The 20014-nt window shown below is 36.4% G+C and overlaps 2 protein-coding genes across 2 annotated transcripts; one reads left to right on the top strand and one right to left on the bottom strand.

The window, feature by feature from the left end:
• The first annotated feature begins 1248 nt into the window (after positions 1 to 1248).
• Positions 1249 to 14628, top strand: zgc:112980. Its single transcript, NM_001013300.2, is given in 21 exon segments — positions 1249 to 1352; positions 1470 to 1582; positions 2133 to 2238; positions 2342 to 2435; positions 4110 to 4266; positions 4363 to 4549; positions 4659 to 4781; positions 4872 to 4925; positions 5028 to 5147; positions 5890 to 6048; positions 7210 to 7263; positions 7365 to 7407; positions 7769 to 7985; positions 9243 to 9322; positions 9841 to 9948; positions 10042 to 10122; positions 10752 to 10856; positions 10939 to 11051; positions 11138 to 11260; positions 14259 to 14307; positions 14394 to 14628. Coding segments are annotated over 20 exon segments (2148 nt in total). The 5' UTR covers positions 1249 to 1352; position 1470; the 3' UTR covers positions 14457 to 14628.
• smcr8b (Smith-Magenis syndrome chromosome region, candidate 8b) lies at positions 14497 to 19844 on the bottom strand. Its single transcript, NM_214802.1, is given in 2 exon segments — positions 14497 to 15316; positions 17008 to 19844. Coding segments are annotated over 2 exon segments (2958 nt in total). The 5' UTR covers positions 19548 to 19844; the 3' UTR covers positions 14497 to 14898.
• Between the last annotated feature and the right edge of the window lie 170 nt (positions 19845 to 20014).

Below are 20014 nucleotides of genomic sequence, written 5' to 3'. Positions count from 1 at the left end.
GAAAGTATTTTCTATTACAGTCATTTTTTTTTATTTAAAACAATCTGTAAAAGTATGTACATAAAATCTTGTTGTGATCACCGTCTTCTAGGCTAAATGAGGGAACCATTTAGAAAGATGTAAAAAAATAAACAGTGACTGCAAGTCAGTTTTAAAGAAAACAGGACAAAGCGGAGTTAGTTGTTACAGGGTGTCACAATTAAGCCACACACTGTTGGACAACAATTAAAGAAACACAACATTTTTATTTTTATTTTTATTTTGAGTGTAATGTTAAAAACTGTATATATAAATAAAATTGATAGAAAAAGTAATTTTATTGCTAATAATGCAAATAAATGCATTGTATAATAATGGATAATAATGCAATAAATCCATATTATAGTGTATAATAATGCTAATCAATCCAAATGTGTTTATCCAATACATAAATAAATAAACATACTGTGTAGAATAAAAAAATAGCTACTGAGGAAATATAGTAACTATTTAAAGTAAACTGAATTTAAATTAATTGTGTGAAATTTGCCTTTTTAAGCATGTGTTACTATTAACACAAGTACAGTTACAGGTGGGGTAAATAGTAGCATTTGTACTCCTGGCACTTTTGGCAAAACTGCATAGAATCCACAGGTCCGGCAATCATACATCCAGTGCTCATTTGTTGTTGTTTGTTTAATTTCATTACTTTGTTCATTATTTGGCCAAAACCCAAATGTGTTACTTTGTGCCATGCTCCCCCCTAAGTCCATTAAACCTAGACTAAAAGAAGAATATAAGAAATAAATTGTCAGCTTATTTAATATTGTTTACAATAATAACCTCTTAAGGGCAAAGGCGTTTTTTTTGTTTTGTTTTTTGTTTTGGTAAGGGCACCTGTTTTACACAGCAGATGCCCTTCCAGTCGCAACCCATCTCTGGGAAACATCCATACACACTCATTCACCCTCCTAAACTACCGACAGTTTAGCCTACCCAATTTGTAACCGCATGTCTTTGGACTGTGGACTGAAACCAGAGCACCCGGAGAAAACCCACGCGAACGCAGGGAAAACATGCAAGCTCCACACAGAAACGCCAACTGACCCAGCCGAGGCTCGAACCAGCGACCTTCTTGTTGTGAGGCGACAGCACTGGTTTTGTGACATATTGCTAGCTAAACGTATAACACGTGCGGTTCACACTCCTGTCCAATAGGTGGCGGGAATGCCCCATATAAATTTGCCTGCCAAGCGCCATTAACCCCTTAAGAAGAAAACGTGAACATTTCCGGTTTGGTCAGGATCAAAAAATCCAGACGAAGCGCCAAACTTTGAACCCGCACGTTCGGGGTGGAATTTGAAGATAAACGTGTAAGTTTCACTGACTAAGTTATTAAAAGTAGAACAAATGAACATAAAAGCTTTTTCACACGACACATGCTGACTTAAGCTGACCTCGAGTTCGCTTCTTCTCGTTCTTGTTTACAGGATGGAGCACAATTCAATTATAGTTTTAAGCGACGATGAGGATGAAGGCAATTTCTCAATGACCCTCAACGATTCCTCTGTGCTTATCGTTGAAAATGAGACGAAAGGACCAGGTAATCTTCGTTATGTCAATACTTAAATATGACAAAACAAAAGAGGTGAGTGTTCAGAAGTATCAACAAGTAACCACGTTTTCTTCAGTGTTATGCTAATATAATGCTTGATTTTACGTGTAATATAGGCATAGCATGATTTTAAAAAGCGATTACTATGCTAATTACGTTTATTGATGTCGTATACCCTTTTAAAGTCTGGTGTTCCGTTAATGCTAAGCTATGAAAACATGCTAATCATTATCGAGGTAAAGTTGGTTCGTTCAGTGACGCCCTCCATATTGTTTACCATGGTACTTTGAATATTCTTTCTTGAAATCACATGTAAGACTTTAAATCAACATTAGTGCTATTTAACTGATCGTGAACAAAGTTGTACTTCTATAGTCATTAGCTGCTAATATGATTTCCCCATGTAGAATTTACAAATAATACTTTTTTGATATTATCTTATCAAGGAGAAAGTCCCAATGTGCTAATATAAAGCAAGCTTTACCCCAGCCTAATCATTGTCATCTTTGTGTTTGTCTTTGTTTTCTGTTCATCTTAGATGTGCCCAGGCATATCGAGGAGGTGGATGAGGACTTGGCCATCACATACTCCCAAACCGCAACAGTTCTTCCACATGCTAGATACGACTGTGTTCTGCCTTTCTGGTTTGTAAAACAGACGTTTTTGTAAAATATTGATTAGAAGATGACTCCAGTGTGTTGTCCTTTGTTATGAGTGTTTTCATTTTTGTGTGTTTGTGTCCTCCAGTCGAGAAGAGCAGAACGTCTCTGGACCTCTACAAGATAATGCTAAGCACTGTGATCAGTGTTTCTGCTATATCTGTGACAAACTAGCCTCCATGGTGAGTTTACTGGCTTCACATTTTTATTTGTGATATGTACCGTATGTATGAGTAAATATATATATATATTTCTCTATAGAGTAAAACTACAAATAAAAATATTTAAGGTCTATCTGTACAAACTGAAGTGTTCTGACAAACTGCCATGTGCATAAGAGAGGACGAAGAGTATCCTATAGACTAATTACCATGTTTGTAAACATTCAGGATGTGCCCACAGAGGTTGCAAAAAACAAACAAACAAAAAAAACAGGAGTGCTAGCATTTACAGTGAGGGAATGACATCTGAATGAATGTGTGAATATAAAACCAACTTTACCTTAATAACTTGCACTTTCACGCTTCATTCTAAGCATTCAGTGTCTGCAATTTAATTAACCATATGTAACTGTTTTTGCTGAAATCATTGCTGCAATCAAAAACGAGTAATGTGTCTGATTCAGCATAGCGTGAACTTACCTGATATGAAATAACTGCAGAGTCGAGCATTTCTAATTTGGTTGTCACTTCATTCAGCTCTATTTTAGCCAAAGTCTGCGGTTGCCATTAAAAGTAATGTGGTGTACAGCAAAAGTTGTTTTCCATTTTGTGACTTTGGACTAAAAGTTAAGTTTTCTCGAATTTGGCATCCTACCGGACAACTCGTTTACTATTGCAGCTGATCTTTTTTTTTTTTTTTTGCAACTGGGGACCCGTGTGACGTAGGTTGGTAATTCCCCTATAGGTGGTTTATCAAGCTCACTCACCTGTCTGGAGTACTCTAGAACTACAAGATATAGTGCAGGCTTCAGATATAATCACTGTCATGGTTCTAGGCTTTGTCTTTAACCATATTAGCAAGTGATTAGCATTTCCTGAGTACTTTCATTTGTAATCATTTAAGAATTTGTCTGTGAGTTTGTCTCGTGAATCAACCATCTGGTTACAAAAAACTAACTTTTTTCAATTTGAACACAATTACATACTTCTATACTATATAGTACACTAAAAATGGGATGTGAGCCAAGTAGTATCTCCAAATTTATAGAATTTGAAAAACAGTATGCGAGAAGTATCCAGATTACTTTCATACTGCTGGTGATATTCTGAAGTGCACATCCAATGCACGCTACGCTATCCCATGATGCACAGTGAGAGAATTCATGGAATGGGAGTTAAGCAGGTAGGCCACGTGATGATGACAAAGTGGTATCCGTAGTACATTTAAGCTCCATTCATACTGTATACACATACTTTTCTATCGGTTAAGTAGTAAATTACAATGCAGTACCTACTGAGTAGTAGGTATTTTTGGACACAGCTAATGTATTTTATTTTGAGAAATATCTTCGAACCATGAACATGTCAGGCTAAATAATTCGAGTCATTGACTTCTGTCTTCATTAGTTTCAAAAACACTAATTTCTCAAAAGTTTATTTGCATGTTTTTTTGTAAAAGACTTATTTTCTAAAATAAAATAAAAAACCCCAAAACAAGTATTGTATATTGATTAGTGGATTGTATCGGGTGATTCTGTGAACTGTGCTGTATACAACTTTTTCCATTGATGCCCTTTTCATTTTTGACCCACATACCAGGCTAAAAGTCTTGTGTTTGTGAAGCATTTGTAAAGCGTGTAAGAAACAAATAAATGTGGCTGTTTTTTTTTTTTTTTTTTTTTTTTTTTTTTAAAGTGTGACTTTTGGACCATTCCTGGCTTTTGCCACTGCAATGCTCATAAGCACAGCGTCTACTGGAAAGCCCTCCGTGACAAGTGCATGATGGGATTTCTGCATGAGCTGAACTTTACCTTTGATCCATCAGAAATGGATTCAGATCTGCGGCGTGCAGGTATTTTCTATCTTTCTCTTCACTAAAACTGCAGATGTACTGATTCTTTCTTCGTACCTGTGCTAACCTAACTCTTAATTTTATGTGCTTATGTAGAGACTTTACTGCAGAAATTTGCTGGCAGTTTAGCAATGAAATATGCAAAGTTTTTGTTGGGGAATGAGAATCCCAATCAAAAGGACTGCCGCTGCTACTGTCATCACAACAAAAATGCCTTTACACAGAACCAGACCTTAGGATGCAAAGGATGCAGTGGACACCACTTTAAAAACCTGGAGTATGAGTAAGTGGTCCTCAATTGTATAGTGTTATTTTGCTAATTGCTTTATAACATGAATGGTGTCTGTGCATGACTGCTTGCTATACTAATTAGCTCTTCATTATTTTTACAGTTACAGTGGTGTCAGTCATCATCTTAAAATGTTTTTCAACGGAGCAAATGAAGAGAACCCCAAGACTTGTGTTGTTATGCTTTTAGGGGCAATCAAGCTTTTCATCACCCACACAGCTCCTGGGTAATAATTGAACATCCTGACCACTTTTTTTTGTTGTTATATGCATTCATGTAATGTGGAATTATTAATGAAATGTTATCTCTCTTGCAGAAATATGCATGCTATTAAAACTGTATCTGAAATGGTGTCAATGCTCCTGTGGAGGTAATGCCACAAACCTGTTATTTGTATATATTTTAAGTGCATTAAGAGTGCATTTATTTATTTATTTATTTATTTTCCTCTTCATATCTTTCTGTCTTCTAGGTTTATGACGAAGGTGTGGACACTTTTAGTTGAATTTGATTTCTCTAGCACATTTTTAAAGCACCTTGATTCTTTCGTCCAGAGGATTCCCATGGCTGCAAACTGCACCTTGCCAAAAAGGTAATAGAGCAATTTCTACGTTATGGATGTGACTTTCAGTAAAAACTTAAAACATACACAAAGAAAGTATATGTTAACATTATATTGAAACATCTGTTTTATATTTTCCAAAACAACTCACCACAGAATTATGGGGTCAGAAAAATATCAATCTGATGCATTTTAAATGAGGAAAATAAACATGCATTATGGATGTGACCAAAGAAGTCGGGAGATAACAGTAAACGACATATTTGTAGAAACAGACCCAAGTTTATTCTTTGTTTAATTTTTTATGTATGTCAGTGCTTTAAAAAAAGCGTAATTATATCGAGACATTTTGACAGCAAAATTGGAAAATTTAAGTTTGCGTACTCCTGGTTGGAGGAAATTCAGTTTTAACATTGGCTGAAGCCTGTCGCTGAAACCAACTAAGGAATTTATTATTTCAAGCTTTATTTCTTCCAATCTTATGTGAGTTCTGTTGCATGGTTGTCGTCTGATTTATTTAACTACAACTGTTTATTAAGTAAAAGGTTTGATACTGATTAGAACTTGAAGTGGCGACGAGGTCTTAAAATATTCTGAGAAGGTCTTTTAAAAAAGTCTTAAGGTATTGAAATTACCTTTAGGATTCCTGCATATATCCTGTGTAGGTTTAATCTGCTTTTGCATGTTGAGACAGCAATTTTTAATTTTGTTCTAACCTTTATTGATTGTATAATGGATGTATTATAATTATATATTTTGTCTTTGATTTCAGCCTAAGCGTGCTACCTTGGGATGATCCACTACTCTCTTCTGTAATGAAAGGTCAGAACATCACTGGAGAGAGGCAGCTCAAAGGTCGAAAGGTTCAGCTCTTGTGTGAACATCTGACTGTGATTCAAGCAAGAGTCTGTAAACTTCAGCGGCAAAACAAGTAAAATATCCCCTTATTCTTACCTTATTTTGTTTAGTGTTTGTTAAATATTTATTTGATTAGAATGTACAAGCATCATTCTACTGAGTTTCTGTAAGTTTCAAGTAACAGCCAATTTGCAACCTTCTATAGATGTTTGGGGAGTTTTCATCCTCAACTTCCTCTTCAAACTAACCTTCAAGTCGTTTTAGCATAGTTGATTGCGTTTCCTAAGAGATTATTATACTCTAAACGAATGTGTCCTATTACGCTATTGCTACATATTTTTGTTAAATACAACTAAACTGAAATTTTATACAAAAACAGAATTGTCTTTTAATTGACATTAGTTTTGTGGAAATTTTGACCTACTGCATAAAACCCTATCCTAGAGCAGTGGTCTCAAACTTAATTCTTGGAGAGCTGCAGCTCTGCATAGTTTAGCTGTGGTTTAAGCACCTCCAACTCGCACCTGCTTAATGGTCTATAGTAGTGTTGAACACTTTGATTTTGGTTTGATCAGCTGTGTTTGATTAGGGTTGGAGCTAAACTATGCAGAGCTGCGGCCCTCCAGGAATTAAGTTTGAGACCACTGCCCTAGAGTAAATGCATAGATGGTGAGGCTGATTTACTCCCTGCCAACGGGTGTCATTTAAAAACGGCAATGATGTAGTGTTTGCTGGCTTAGCGCTGTAAATCAAGTAGTGTTATTAGATGCAGAGCTGCTTCAAGCAAGATGAAAAGAAAATGACACAAACCTTTCTAAAGACTCTCAAAGTTCCTCTCAAAGATAAGTTCATAGAAACTCCTACTCCAATTGTAGACCAGCACATTTATTAGAGGTTTGTTGTTTGAGTTAATAAGTGATTAAAATATGAATTTTAATAATATTATTGGTGAACAGTTTTTGATATTTCCCTATTTCAAGAGATAAGCTGTACTTGCATGGCTGCAATCCTTAAAATAAGTTTGTCAAGGGAAATTACCTTTTATTTTATTTTTTTGTCCCCTTTCTTTTTAAAAAACACTTTCTGCACTAGTTAAATCTATTTTAGGGATTTTGTTGTTGTAAATGACAAAGAAAATAGAGGTAAAAGGCATTTGCGGATTGTCAATAAAAGGTTTGTCATTGTAATCTATGTTCTTCCTGATAAGTCTTCTTTTTAACATTGACATTACCAGGTACAGAGAGCTGGCCCGCTACCTCAAAGTTGTCAGATGCATTAATAATCCAACGTGAGTATCAACTGCGTATAATTTATATTGCTGTTATAAAACCGATTATAATCATGCGTAGTTCAGTCGTTCATTATATTTCTCTCTATCTGTGGTTTTAGGCTGCAGAGAATGAGAGACTTGGTTCCCCTCTACCTGTGCAAGGTACAGCATTATTTTCAGTGCATTCTACCTTTTTGCTTTACAACAATTTCCCATGCACCGTATTATATGCTCATTTTTCATTGGTAAGACTCTAGGAAGATTGTTTTTTTGTGGTCAAAATATGTGGTCAGTTTGTTGAAAGTTACACCTCTGTCAGGACCTCCTTTATAAAAAGAATTCATTCTTAAAAGGCTTGTATTTGTTGAAAGTTATGGTTGTGGTATCAGACCAAAGTTTGAAGTTATGATTAGTTTTTGCATGTACTAAAACATTGAGACACCAAAGATTATGGCAGTATAAATCTCTGTTTTGAATGATCCCCAAATGATAACACACAAATGAGTGTTATTTGTGTGTTAAGGTTGGAGACTACACGGGTGCAGTCCAAACCATGTTATCCCCAATGCTTGGTGCTCCTTCCTCTGCCTCTCGACTCACACCTGCACAGTTCAGAGCTTATCTGCGGATTCTGACATCAGGTCATGCACCGGACATAACACTGCCAGAGCTTGACCCAGAGAACGGTCATGTGATCACATCAGATCCTTTATTGAGTACTAAGTGGACGCCCATCGAAGGTACTGAACTGACAGCATGTAGATTGAAAAGTTTGGGTTATTTGAGCATTCACTATTGAGCTGCAACTGCACTTGAAATAATAGTTTATATGCTAATGTTGTCTCAAACTAGATCTTGATGCTTTGTTTGTATGTGAAATGTTAAAAGAAAAAAGATTTCACTACTATTAATACTACAGTTTATGATATTGATGATAAATATAATTTTAATTGTTAAATATAATTATTTATATTTAACTGTCATGAATTATTTATAATCCATGACAGATTTAAACCAGTGAAGGTATCGACACAAATCGTTACCTCAAATAGCAAGTCCTTATCTTAGTGAGAAGTTCATTGAATTGTTCAAAACACCCAGTTCATTCAGAAACAAAGCAGTTTTCTTTTTAAATGAGTTGTTAAATCATTGTCACATAATTTAATTCAAAAACAGGTTAAATTAAGAACAAGAGTATCTATAATGCTGCTCAGACACAAATGTTTGGCATTGGCTTTTGATTGTTGATATTTGTTTAATTTCTACAGTATATTAAGTCATTCCATATAAAGTGGCCTTCTAACTACATTCTTAGCCTTCATCACACATTGGTTGCTTTTAGACTTGTGAGACACTTGCTATAAATTTCACATGTTTGGAACAACTATTTTGGAATTTTTATCATATAAATGATATATGTAGACCCTATGACTAATTGAACATGTTCTGCATTGGATCTTGATTTACTTTACAGATCTTTACAGTATATTAAGTAATTTTATACATGGTGGATTTCTGACTGCATACTTATAGATTTCATCATAATTTAAATGCTTTTAGGCTTTCAGGAGATGTTTGTTTGTTTGTTTGTTTGTTTATTTATATATATATATATATATATATATATATATATATATATATATATATATATATATATATATATATATATATATATAAACTTCTAGGAAAATTAATATCTCCTAAAGACCGTCATTGGCTGAATTAGCTCGCATAAGGAAAACATGGGCGTATAGACTAATATAGAAATGTCAGTTAACATAAGCAATGGGTTTGAAAAAAAAAAAGCATTTGTTTTCTCTTCCTCTTCTATAATCCACTGTACAGTACAAGATCAATCCCAGATCAATAGTGAATGCAGAAATAAAGAAATAATGCACAGTTAAAGACTGAAGATGCTGCTGACTTGTGACGAGTAACTTTTTTAAAATTATTTGTTACTTAAGAATATAATGCTTTTTCTATGTCTTCATTTAAAGGTGTAAATTCCTTCAAGAGTATGGAGGTGCTGAAGTTTGCACTGAGGGTTCTGGACTGCAACAGCACTGTTTTTGCAGATGTAAGTATAAAATGTATATACATAAAACACCAAAGTGAATTAAGAAGTGATTTTTGCAGAAAAGAGCGTTATTTGAAAGCCCCAAATCATGCTTGTGACCCAAAAGGATTTTATTTTTTTTTTTAAATTAACATTTTTATTTAATTAGTTTTTCTTTTGTATTGTGTCAGGGGCAGCATCAAAACATGTTGTGATACATCTATGGATTTTGCTGGTATAGGATTCTGATGGAAATCTACTGGAGATACTGCTCTCCTTAAAAACATAACTAGAAAATTGTACACATACCTTAGAAACGGTATCGCATAATTTTGTCAGTTTTAAAACTTGACTTTTCAAATCCACGGTATACCTTGAAACTGGTTATCGTCCCATGCTAGATGCATCAACCCATTATAATTTAATTGATTAACTCTTCATGTGTGTTAAAGACTGTCTGTCAGCATGAACCCTAATTATCTCTTCAGATCTGCTGCCTTTTTTTATAACAGAAGGTCCGTTTGTTTTTTTGTTTTTAGCCGGAATGCTGGGTGTATCTGCTCAGCGTTGTCAGTTCCAGCTTTATTACTCCAGAAGGACTGGTTGTTGGTGCATTGTTTGCCGAGCCTGACATCAACTTTCAAACGGTGAGAATGTTTATTTTGTTTTTTGCAGGGAATTGATTGGACAACATACTTGCATGTTATGATGGACACTGATAATTTTGTGCTTCTGTGCAGGTGACCAGAAAGGCTGCCAATGCAATTCTCGAGGAGCTGACAAGTACATCGCGCATACAGGTCCCCAAAACATTTGATATTGTGAGTTCAATTTATTAGTTTTTTTTTATGCATTTATTTTTTGGGCTCAAATCCTTATTCGTGTACGGGTTTGAAGAATAATATAACCTGTGTGTGTATTTAATGACGACAAATGAGATGTGCGTTTTCTATGTATAAAATAACTTTTGTATAGTTGGGTTAGGGATAGTTCAACCAAATAAATTTGTAAAATGTAATTTTGCTCCCTTGTTCAACCATTTAGTTTTTTGTTTTGTTGAACACAAGATACTTTGAATGTCTTCCATAGTAGGACAAACAAATACTATGAAAGTCAGAGGTTACAAGTCATCAGCTTTCTTCAGAATATCTGGCTTTGTATTCCATTTAATGAAGAAATTTATCAAGGTTTAAAACATCTTGAGTGTTTGTAAATGTTGACTGAATTTGTGTGAACTATCCCTTAAAAATATGAAGTTTCATCTTTGTGCCGTGTAGATTTTTATTTTAAAGATGTATTCATTTTCTAGCCTGATTAAATATCATTCATTATTTAGCAACCTAAATAAATGACAATTAAAAATGCTCTGGTTAAGATCAGATAATTTACATATAATGCAGAGTCTTTGCTTATTGCGGCAGCATGTGATGTTTTCTTTCCTCCTCTTTAGGGTTATCCTGACCAAGCTAGACTGCTGTTGGCCGTTCAGGCTTTGACACTGCGTATATTCCACTCACAACTCCGCCCCATCCTTGGTGTCATCACTGTTTTTAGGGTGCCTATTTTCTCTAGATCTTGTCAGACTTTAGATGCACAGCTGTTATGATATTACTGATCTCTTGTACATTTGGCTTTAGTTGAACCACTGGGCGCTTCATTGGTTCTTCAACAGTCTTCTGGTAAAGCCTAATATTCTGCAATATGTCCTGTCCTGCGTGCTGGAAGAACTGTCTCACGAACCCTACGAGAGGTTAGCCTGTATGCTCACACTCATTTAACCAAACTAAACAAAAGCTAGCATGCTTAACATGTACTTGCACTATAACTATGTTTCAGAAAATTGAGCGAAAGCGATCACTCCCTGGTTGCTTACTTCCTCTGCATGTTCTTCCTGGAAAACAGCATTCTTCTAGATGCTGCATCCTATCCCATCAGTGGTCTGCTTGCGACTTGGGACGAGTAAGCTGCAGCAACCCTTCCCTACTGAAATGCTTATTGTTTAACATGGGCCATTACTAAAAGTTGTTTTAATGATGTTTGTGCATAAATATTTAGTCTAATTCAAATATAATGTTGGAATTGACCCTTCACAAAGCCCCCTTTTCACTTTTAATTTCCATTTAAATTTAGTTATTTCGCCGATGTATTTGTCCAAAGCGACTTACAATTGAGGGATTCAGCTAGGGCTGAGCGACATTGCAAAAAAAAAAAAAAAAAAAAAAAAAAAAGATCACTTTCATATCATTAGATATCAATAATTATTATTTTTTTAACTTAGGAATATTAGGATTTTTTTTATTGTACCACTTTATTTTAGCTTACCAACATTAATAATAATACTAAGGCAAATAGTTTTAATAGTCAAAAACTATAATGTTTAAATAAAGTGTTAAAGAGAATCTTAAACAATGTTGTTAATAAGTGTGTCTAATTTAAAGCCTGAATGCTGAACAATCAAAGAATACTTGAAGGTGTGAATAATAATGATACACCTTGAACAACTGTCAATATCACAAATTATGATAATCAAATCTGAGCTTTCAAGTAAAGGAACCAACATCATTATTTACTTATATACTGCAACATTACTATTTGAAGTTGGATGACTACATTTCCTCCTATGCTAAATAATCTTTCAGATTGGGAGCTACTGGCTGAGATGCACAAGAAAAGAAACCCAAAAGCCACTCTGGCGGTGTTCTTTATTTGCAGTTTCTTCACTGCTGCTATATGGTACTCATTTTCGCATTACCAATGCAGCAGCTCCGATGCAAATTATGGAGAAAAGTAAAAAGTGCTAAAGTGTTTGGGTGCGCTGTGTTTGTCTGAGGTAATTATTCTGTATGTAATACTCTTTGGTAATAATGGCAAAGTATCAAGCAGGTTGAATAGTTCTACTTGCATAAATTGCGGTGTGTATGCGGCATTCGAAAACTATGTTTGTTTGTTTGTTTTTTTTTTTAGCTCTGTGCAGTTAGAAAACACGCACAGTTCACGTGCGCGCCGCTTGTGCCACTTTTCAATTGCACATGAAAGTTGCGCGTGTCCAATGGAAATGACAAACTTGCACCCTAAGCTTATTTGCATTACTTCCAAGGCGTGTGCTTAGCAGCCACATTTTATTAAAACTAGCGCTTCATACCAAACTTTTTTTTTATATTGACAATGGTGCACGGTCAATAAATATCGATATGATTTTATCGCCTAGCCCTATATTCAGCAATGCAACAAGAGACAATGCACACAAGAAGTGCTAATTATTCAAAGTAACTTGTTTGTGCTCAGAGAATTTAGTGCTAGAGTAATTTATTTATAAAAAAAATAACAATAACTATATATATATATATAATCTTTAAAGGGAGAGAGGGAGAAACTGCTTGGTTTTGGTGTTATTCACCAGGGTTTAGGTCTTATCTGAAGAGATGGGGTTTTTAGTTGTTGTCTGAAGGATACCAGTGTATCCACAGTCAGAGTGGGATTGGGAAGATCATTCCACCAGCAAGGAACATTAGAAAGTGACTTACAGCCTCTGTGATGGCACCACACAGCGGTGCTCACACCCACACTCCTGGAGGGGATGTAGAACTTCAGGAGTAGACATACTTTCAGTATCAGTCACATGCTCCCATATTGATTTGTTCACTCACCAGGGACATGTTGAATACTTTCAGTACAAATTACATACTGATTCCAGGAAAAAAAGACATAAGGGTTCGCATTGTGCATATGAGGGGAAATATTTGATGCGAGTGTAAATAAAAACAAATTACATTCTGCAGCAATAGTCGAGGAGGAGGTTGATGATGATAATGGCTGAAGTTTTGATCATCTGAATACAATGAAAAAATTTTACCAATTGGTCCCCTAACACATAATTCACAAACACTCAAATGGTGGCATCTTGAAGAAGACAGTGCATTTATGAATATATGAGACAGTGTAAAGTTAATTCATTGTTTATCTGGGTCTCTAGGCTATGGTTTAAATTGACTCGCCTCATCTAAAGAGTCCTCTGATGGTTTACTGTTTGTCACATCATCATTAACTAAAGTTTTGTCGGCTGTCCAATAACAGAAGAATTTAGCTAATCGGTTCGAGTTCTCATGTTTTGAGCCATTATTTTAGCAAGATCAAAACAGCCCTCTTGATTGACAGTGGCAAATATGCACAGCTTTTGTTTTTCAGCCAACGGTAAACTTCCAGTGAGAACTTCATGTGACTACTTCCAATTTTATAATGTTCCTTTTACAGCAATGATGTAATGTATTTAAAATGCGTTCAGTTAAACAAACTTAAGAATTCATTAAGTTGAAGTGTAAAACCAGAAGAACGGCACCGAAAATCTAGACTGGTGCCATCAGCTGCAGGCTAGTGCAGAAACTCCCCTAATGCTGGGGTAAAATACACTTTCATATTTTAAAGACATGTTGCGGAAAAATTACATTTAATTTAAATGCAGTGCTTCTGTCTAGTCTTGAGACTCACTTTATATCGTAAATCAGGCAGTGAAGATCACGGAATAAAAAACAACTCAAACGTGGTGATTTTGTAATGGATATAGTGCACTGGAAGTGCATTTGTCCATGTACGTACACAACATTGAGGAGTACACTGTCCACAAAAACGTATCGGTTTCATTCACTTCTCTAGGTTTCTGGAAGAGAACAAATGTATGCCCAGCCTTTCTGGGTACCTGCTGTCTGATATAAAGAAAACATTTTCACAATTCTTAATGTTAATCATGGATGTTTCTCTAGTATCAATCAAACTGCTGCGAAGGGTCAATTGCCTAAGTTGTTGTGGATGATGCACATTGTAGAGTAGATTATTAAAAATAAAAAAACTCTGGGAAAATAAATTGAATGTCATCATAAGGTACTTTAGTCATAGTTCATATAATTTATTTTTGCTAAATTATCAAACTGCTTGAGTTTGAAAATGTATCCTTTACTTTCAGATCGCACAACCCTTGGCAAATACGCTTGAGGCTGCATCTTGAATGCAATGTAAGATTTTTTTGCTATTACTATTCTATACTTCAAAAGTCTAATTGTTTAGATTTCAGTAACCCATGTGTTCTGTTCTCCTGCAGGCTGCAAGACTCACTCAAGAAAAACGCCAAATCCTGCAGCTCATCCAACGCCTGAGAAAATGACCCTGACTCATCCTGAAGAAAAGAATATTTATGGGTTTTATTGTAGTTAAGATCAATTTTTTATTTCTTATACTTTTTAATAAGGCTGATTTTGTTATTTGCACAGTTATATTCAGCAAACAGAGTTTCAAGTCTTTAAACATTAGTGGTATTGTAAATAAATAGTTAAGATTCAAATGCAACTGATACAGAGCTGTTCAATATTGCTTTGTTATACAGTAGCTCATTTAAGCTTGTGAATGATTGCAATTCTCAGGGAACTTTTCACAAGCAATTAAGCCATAATTACTGTATAAGTGCCTTTTGTAAACAAGATATCACAACATGCAGAAACTGTAAATATAATGTTAAAGCTGAGCAACACAGCTTTGTGTCTGCAGTCAAAGCCAAGTATTACAACACTACATTGCACAAATCTTTGAGTAGTTTTTGTGAATGACTTTCACAGTTTGAAGATGGATGTTGTGGTGTAGCTGAATAGGAGCACATTGGGAGTAACCTCCATGAAGTGCAGTTTGATGAGTTCAGATAAATAGCGAAGGATTTTCTTGTCATCAGTGTGAAGTTCAGAAAGAAAACATTCTGTCCCTGAGCTTCCCTGGGGCCTGCTGGGTGAAGGGTGACCATGTGAGAATGTTAAGAGGAATGCTTTGGTGACGAGCTTGCTTTGCACACTTTGAGCGAATGTGAAGTAGGTGTTTCCACGTTTAAAGTGGCTCTTGGGTTCCACCAGCAGGTTGATGAGAGAACCACTGTAGGTCGGGCAGTGCAGGGTTTTTTGATCTACATCTAGGATACTGAGGTACCGGCTGTAATGGTCCAGGCAGTGAGGCAGACTTGAGGGATTAAAACTGCACATCCTGTGGTAAAAGACAAAAACAATTTATCAAAGTGGTGTGACAGCTGGTTTAACTGTACTGAAACGTTGAAATTTCTTAAATATGTCAAGTCTGATTCATGAGAACAAACAGCATGCGTCTCTCTCAGATGTAAAATCTTCAGATTGCAAATAATCTTAAAATTGTGCGCAGTCAAATGGTTTTACACATGAAGTGTGCTAAATTGAGCTGTAATGTGTGATTAAGCTGACGAGGTAGGCTGTAGGGAAACTAATATCCTTTATGTTTTTGTTGGTTAATTACATTTTTAATTTGATATTAATATTACAACAAATAATACAAATTATTTATGCTGCCTAAATTTCATTTTAATGGTACCAGATTCTAACAAAAGGTAAAGGGTTGTATGTATGTATACTTGATGAGGGTGTTACACACTGTTTCAAATCAGAGCGTTTAAATGTAAACTTTTTGGCATAAACTTAGTTTACACTCTAAAGTCAAGTTTCAATGCGAGTGCACATTTTATAAATGAGACTGCAGACCTTTCTCTATATTATACCTGCTCGCTCTCCCTACACACACTTTTTAACAGTTGCAGTGTTCTTTAAGCCAGTGTTTTTCAGCCACGTTCCTGGAGGACCATTTTACAATGTACCTGATTTAAATCAACAGCGGAGACTGAAAGACCTGAAATGAATGTGACACACTAAGGAGACATCCAAAACATGCAGTGCTGGTGGTTCTCCAGGAACATGGTTGTGAAACACTGATTTAAGCCCTTTCACAAAGCTTAGAGCTATATACAGTACTATTGCCCTTATTCTTCAATGCAGTAGTGCACTCATTTTTTTTTTCGTCGCTTATGGGGGAAAAAAATCCAGGAGTAAATAACATCAAAAAATCGTAAAACTACTTGCTGTACAAACAAGAATTTGCATTACTATACAGACCCAGTAGAATAATCTAACAAGAAAATATCAGTTTGAAACATCAAACAGCAGAATGAATGAGCTGTTTTTAACATCTAAAAATAAATGGAAGTGAATGAAAACGCAAGTCTCGAGCCTAAAAGATTGAAATGGCTGTGCCCACTCATGAAAAGAATGAGGTGAATATGCCAAAAATACTCAACCCTGCTTTTCAAGATCTGCTCATATATTTTATCATGCTTTATCCAGGTCTAAGCAAGTTTCAAAATGAAAATTATTATTAAATTATGAAAACCATCTCAATAGCCATTATAGCACATGTTGAAAGGTAAAGAGTCTCCGGGCCTACTACGTGCCAGGGGACTTTATTTTAATGATTCAAAACAATACACATTTAGGCCAACCAATATTTCAGTGTGGCACCAATTTTATTTAAATTTGGGATCAGAAAGGTTTGAATCGAGGAAACCGTGACTTAAAAAACAAACAAACAAAAAAAGTTTAATTTCCATAGAGATTATTTTGAACTCATTCAGCCAATCAATCTGGGTCTGACGGGAGCATTTTTAGCTCATCCTATAATATATACCTGAAATGACTAAAGAGTTTAGATGCTTTTCCTCTTTAAAACTCAAGCTGCAGCAGGTGCGATGATATAGCATTTGGAAATAGTGCCTAGCAATGTGACTTTCAATGTAACCACCTGCTTGCAAAGGAAGTGCTGCAGCCATGGTATGGCAGCATAGTTCCTCTATTTTGTAGATGGATAATAAATGTTACCTGTCAAAACCAATGAGTTTCCAGTTGAGCAGGTCCGTAAGCTGCAGTGGTGTTGAAGTCCAAGGCTGGATGCTGTCTTTGTATTTAGTCAGATGTGGCAGGTACACGGACAGTGCTGTAACTAGTCGTCTCACAGCAGCCTCCTCACTTCCTAGTACCACCAATGTTCGGCCACTTAGAAGGCTAAACACTGCATGCACTGCAAAGGGAAACTGCCGCATGAACTGAAGTGCTGCTCTTCCTACTCTGCCTCGTCTCCGTCTGGTCCCACCTTCTCTTTTGTCCTTGGGAAGACACGCAGGGAAAGTGCATTCGGAGGTCGTGGATGCAGTGGTGCTCCGATAGCTGAAGCAGTCTGATAAATCGTCAGGTACCATCCGGCTGGGCTCATCTAACAACAACATAGTGGCTGATTCTGTTGCTTGACAAGAGTCTTGAAAGCTTGTTTCTTCTAGAGTCAAAGGGCAGTCTGGTGGGGTTACAGTGACTGATGGATGTAGCTTTTTCAAACATGCATTTTCATGATCTGCAGAGATCTTTCCCTGAACATATATACTCTTTTCATTGTTGTCTTCTTGATATTGAGACGAGTTTTTCTCATCAGTCTCTTGCTCTGGGCTTTCTTCATCAATTGCGCAGGGGTATGAGGCACGCAGTTCATCAGGTAAGATGGATTCTGTTATGCAAAGCACCTCAATGCTGTCTTCACTGCATGTTCGTCTGGTAGGCACCCTTCCTTGCTTTAGACCTTCCAGTGCAGTGGCACTAGACAAAGGTGGAGGTCTGTGCATTGCTGTTTCCACTGGCGTATTTGCCCCCTGGGATCTAAATGACCTCTCTGTTCCCAACACCTCAATACTGTCTCCACTACTAATACTGGTTTTCATCAAATTCGAGACACTTTCCACATTTCCTTGACAATCTGGAGCTGAAATGATCTCATCTTTCATCTCAACCTCTGCTGGGGATTTGTCTGCTACTTGGGGTCGGTTGTCCTCTGAAGGTGTATTTAAAGTGCTATGTTGAACTTGAGATTGGCTGGATCCACCCAACTCAAGTTTTATTGGCACCATTTCAACACAAGATGCGTATGACTCAAGACTGACCGGTCCACTTAGAAATGAGGGTGCAGGAAGAAAGGATGTTTGCTGGATTGTGCTTTGCCCAATCTGTAACCCTACATCATCGTTCAGGTCGCACAGATCCTCAAACAAGAAATTAGTAGATTTGAGGTTGCGGAGGAGATTTCGGCAGAGTTGTTGAGTGTAGAGATAGCAGGCGTCACCTCTGAACGTTCTCTCGATAGAGTACAGTTGCTGCAGTGCTTGTTGGTAGAAGTAGTCATCACACAATTCCTCGAGAGTTTTCAGACGCTTGTCAAATCGGCTGGATGACGTGGAGTTAATCTGCTGCAGAGTTTGTGAGGGTGTGTTTGTATAAGTAAAAACACTGCATTCTAGCATTGGCCCGGAAAACTGACTGTCCAGGTCGAGGTCAAAAGACTGAGGGAGGTCATCAGGTTCATAAGGGGAGTATTCAGAGTCTCTAAGCTTTCTAGTTGGGTAACAAGTGACCTGCTTTAGAAGGCTTTTATAGTCTTGAATCAGTTTTTCTACACTGGCCAACTCATCATTTTTGTTAGCCAAAGGCATTGGACATGATGTTTTATCCGGTTTGTCCTTTCTTTGTTTCCCGTACTGTTCAAGTTCAAAATGTGACCTATTCTCATTTTCAAGCTTCACTTCCACCTTTCTAGAATTCCCACATCCGTCTTTCTCTTGCGGTGAGATTTCATCTGTGTGAGAGGATTTCTCGTTCAGTTTCACCTCATCTGCATTCCTCTCAAATGAATGTACACCATTTAATATTGGTTCCCTTTCACTGCTGCACTTTACAGACACAGTATTTAACTCTTTCTGTAACACGACTCTTGTATACTCCAAATCTCTAAGCTTTACCTCCAGTTCATTCGCAAAGTTCTTCCTGTTTCCAGTTTTCAGACATTCTGAGACTTTGTTGAATTCTGTGGAAATCCTTTGGAATTGTTGAATGATTTTATTTTCATCAGACGACACATAGGCAAGACAAAGAGGCCGCACAAAACCTCGAGCCTCCAGGTCATAGAGGGTCAGGTGGTGCACATATGCAAATACTCCTTCTCTTGAGTCTGCTAAAACCACCTTTGAGTCTTCTACAAAGTTCAGCTTGAAGGAACCGTAACCTGGAGAGCCGGCCAGGGAAGTCTGATAGTCCACTGACATGATCCGAAGAGAGAAGTAGTTCAAATCAAAAGTCCCACAAGCTTTAGTTTCAAGAGGAACTGTAAGTAATGGCTGGGGGCCAACTTGCTCTGAAAACTCTGATATGAGGATGAAATCTTTCTTTAACTTGGCACTAGATATCTTGGACCATGGGGTGGCATCCCCAGTGTATGGATACATGGGCACAGACAGATCCTCTGGAAGTACCGAAGAGTCTGTGGTTATTTCACTGAAATCTGTTTCTTTGGTGAAAGCTACCAAGTCTGGAGACCCAATCATAGTGGCACGAATTGTTTTTAACAAACCAGACAAGGGTGTGAAAAGTATTATGAAATGATATTCAGGTAAAGGTATGAGGACTGTGTAAACATATAATTATTATATATTTAACTACCTCAAAGTCTTCAGCAAGACTGTTAATGTCTTTATTGATTAATCAGCAGCATTTAAAGAACATTTAAATTATTACTTTTTAAATAAATAAATAAATAAATAAACATTCTTGACTGACTTGTTACAGAACTACAAACAGTGAAAATATATTTAAAATTCAACATGAGATGAACCCAAGTATGTACTTAGTAATAAATACATTTCTTTATGTCTTTAATTTGAAATTAAATCAGGACTATGTGTATTAGGATTTATTTGCGTATAAAATTATACTTAAACGATCACTAATAAATATTAACTAATCACTCACATACTTCACACCCCTGGAGCCGGTATATCCACTGTAAACTCAG

This window comes from Danio rerio, chromosome 1 (assembly GCF_049306965.1).
Source record: "Danio rerio strain Tuebingen ecotype United States chromosome 1, GRCz12tu, whole genome shotgun sequence".
Lineage (NCBI taxonomy): Eukaryota > Metazoa > Chordata > Actinopteri > Cypriniformes > Danionidae > Danio > Danio rerio.
The sequence above is the reverse complement of the archived record's forward strand: the minus strand, read 5'-3'. Positions and strand labels throughout refer to the sequence as shown.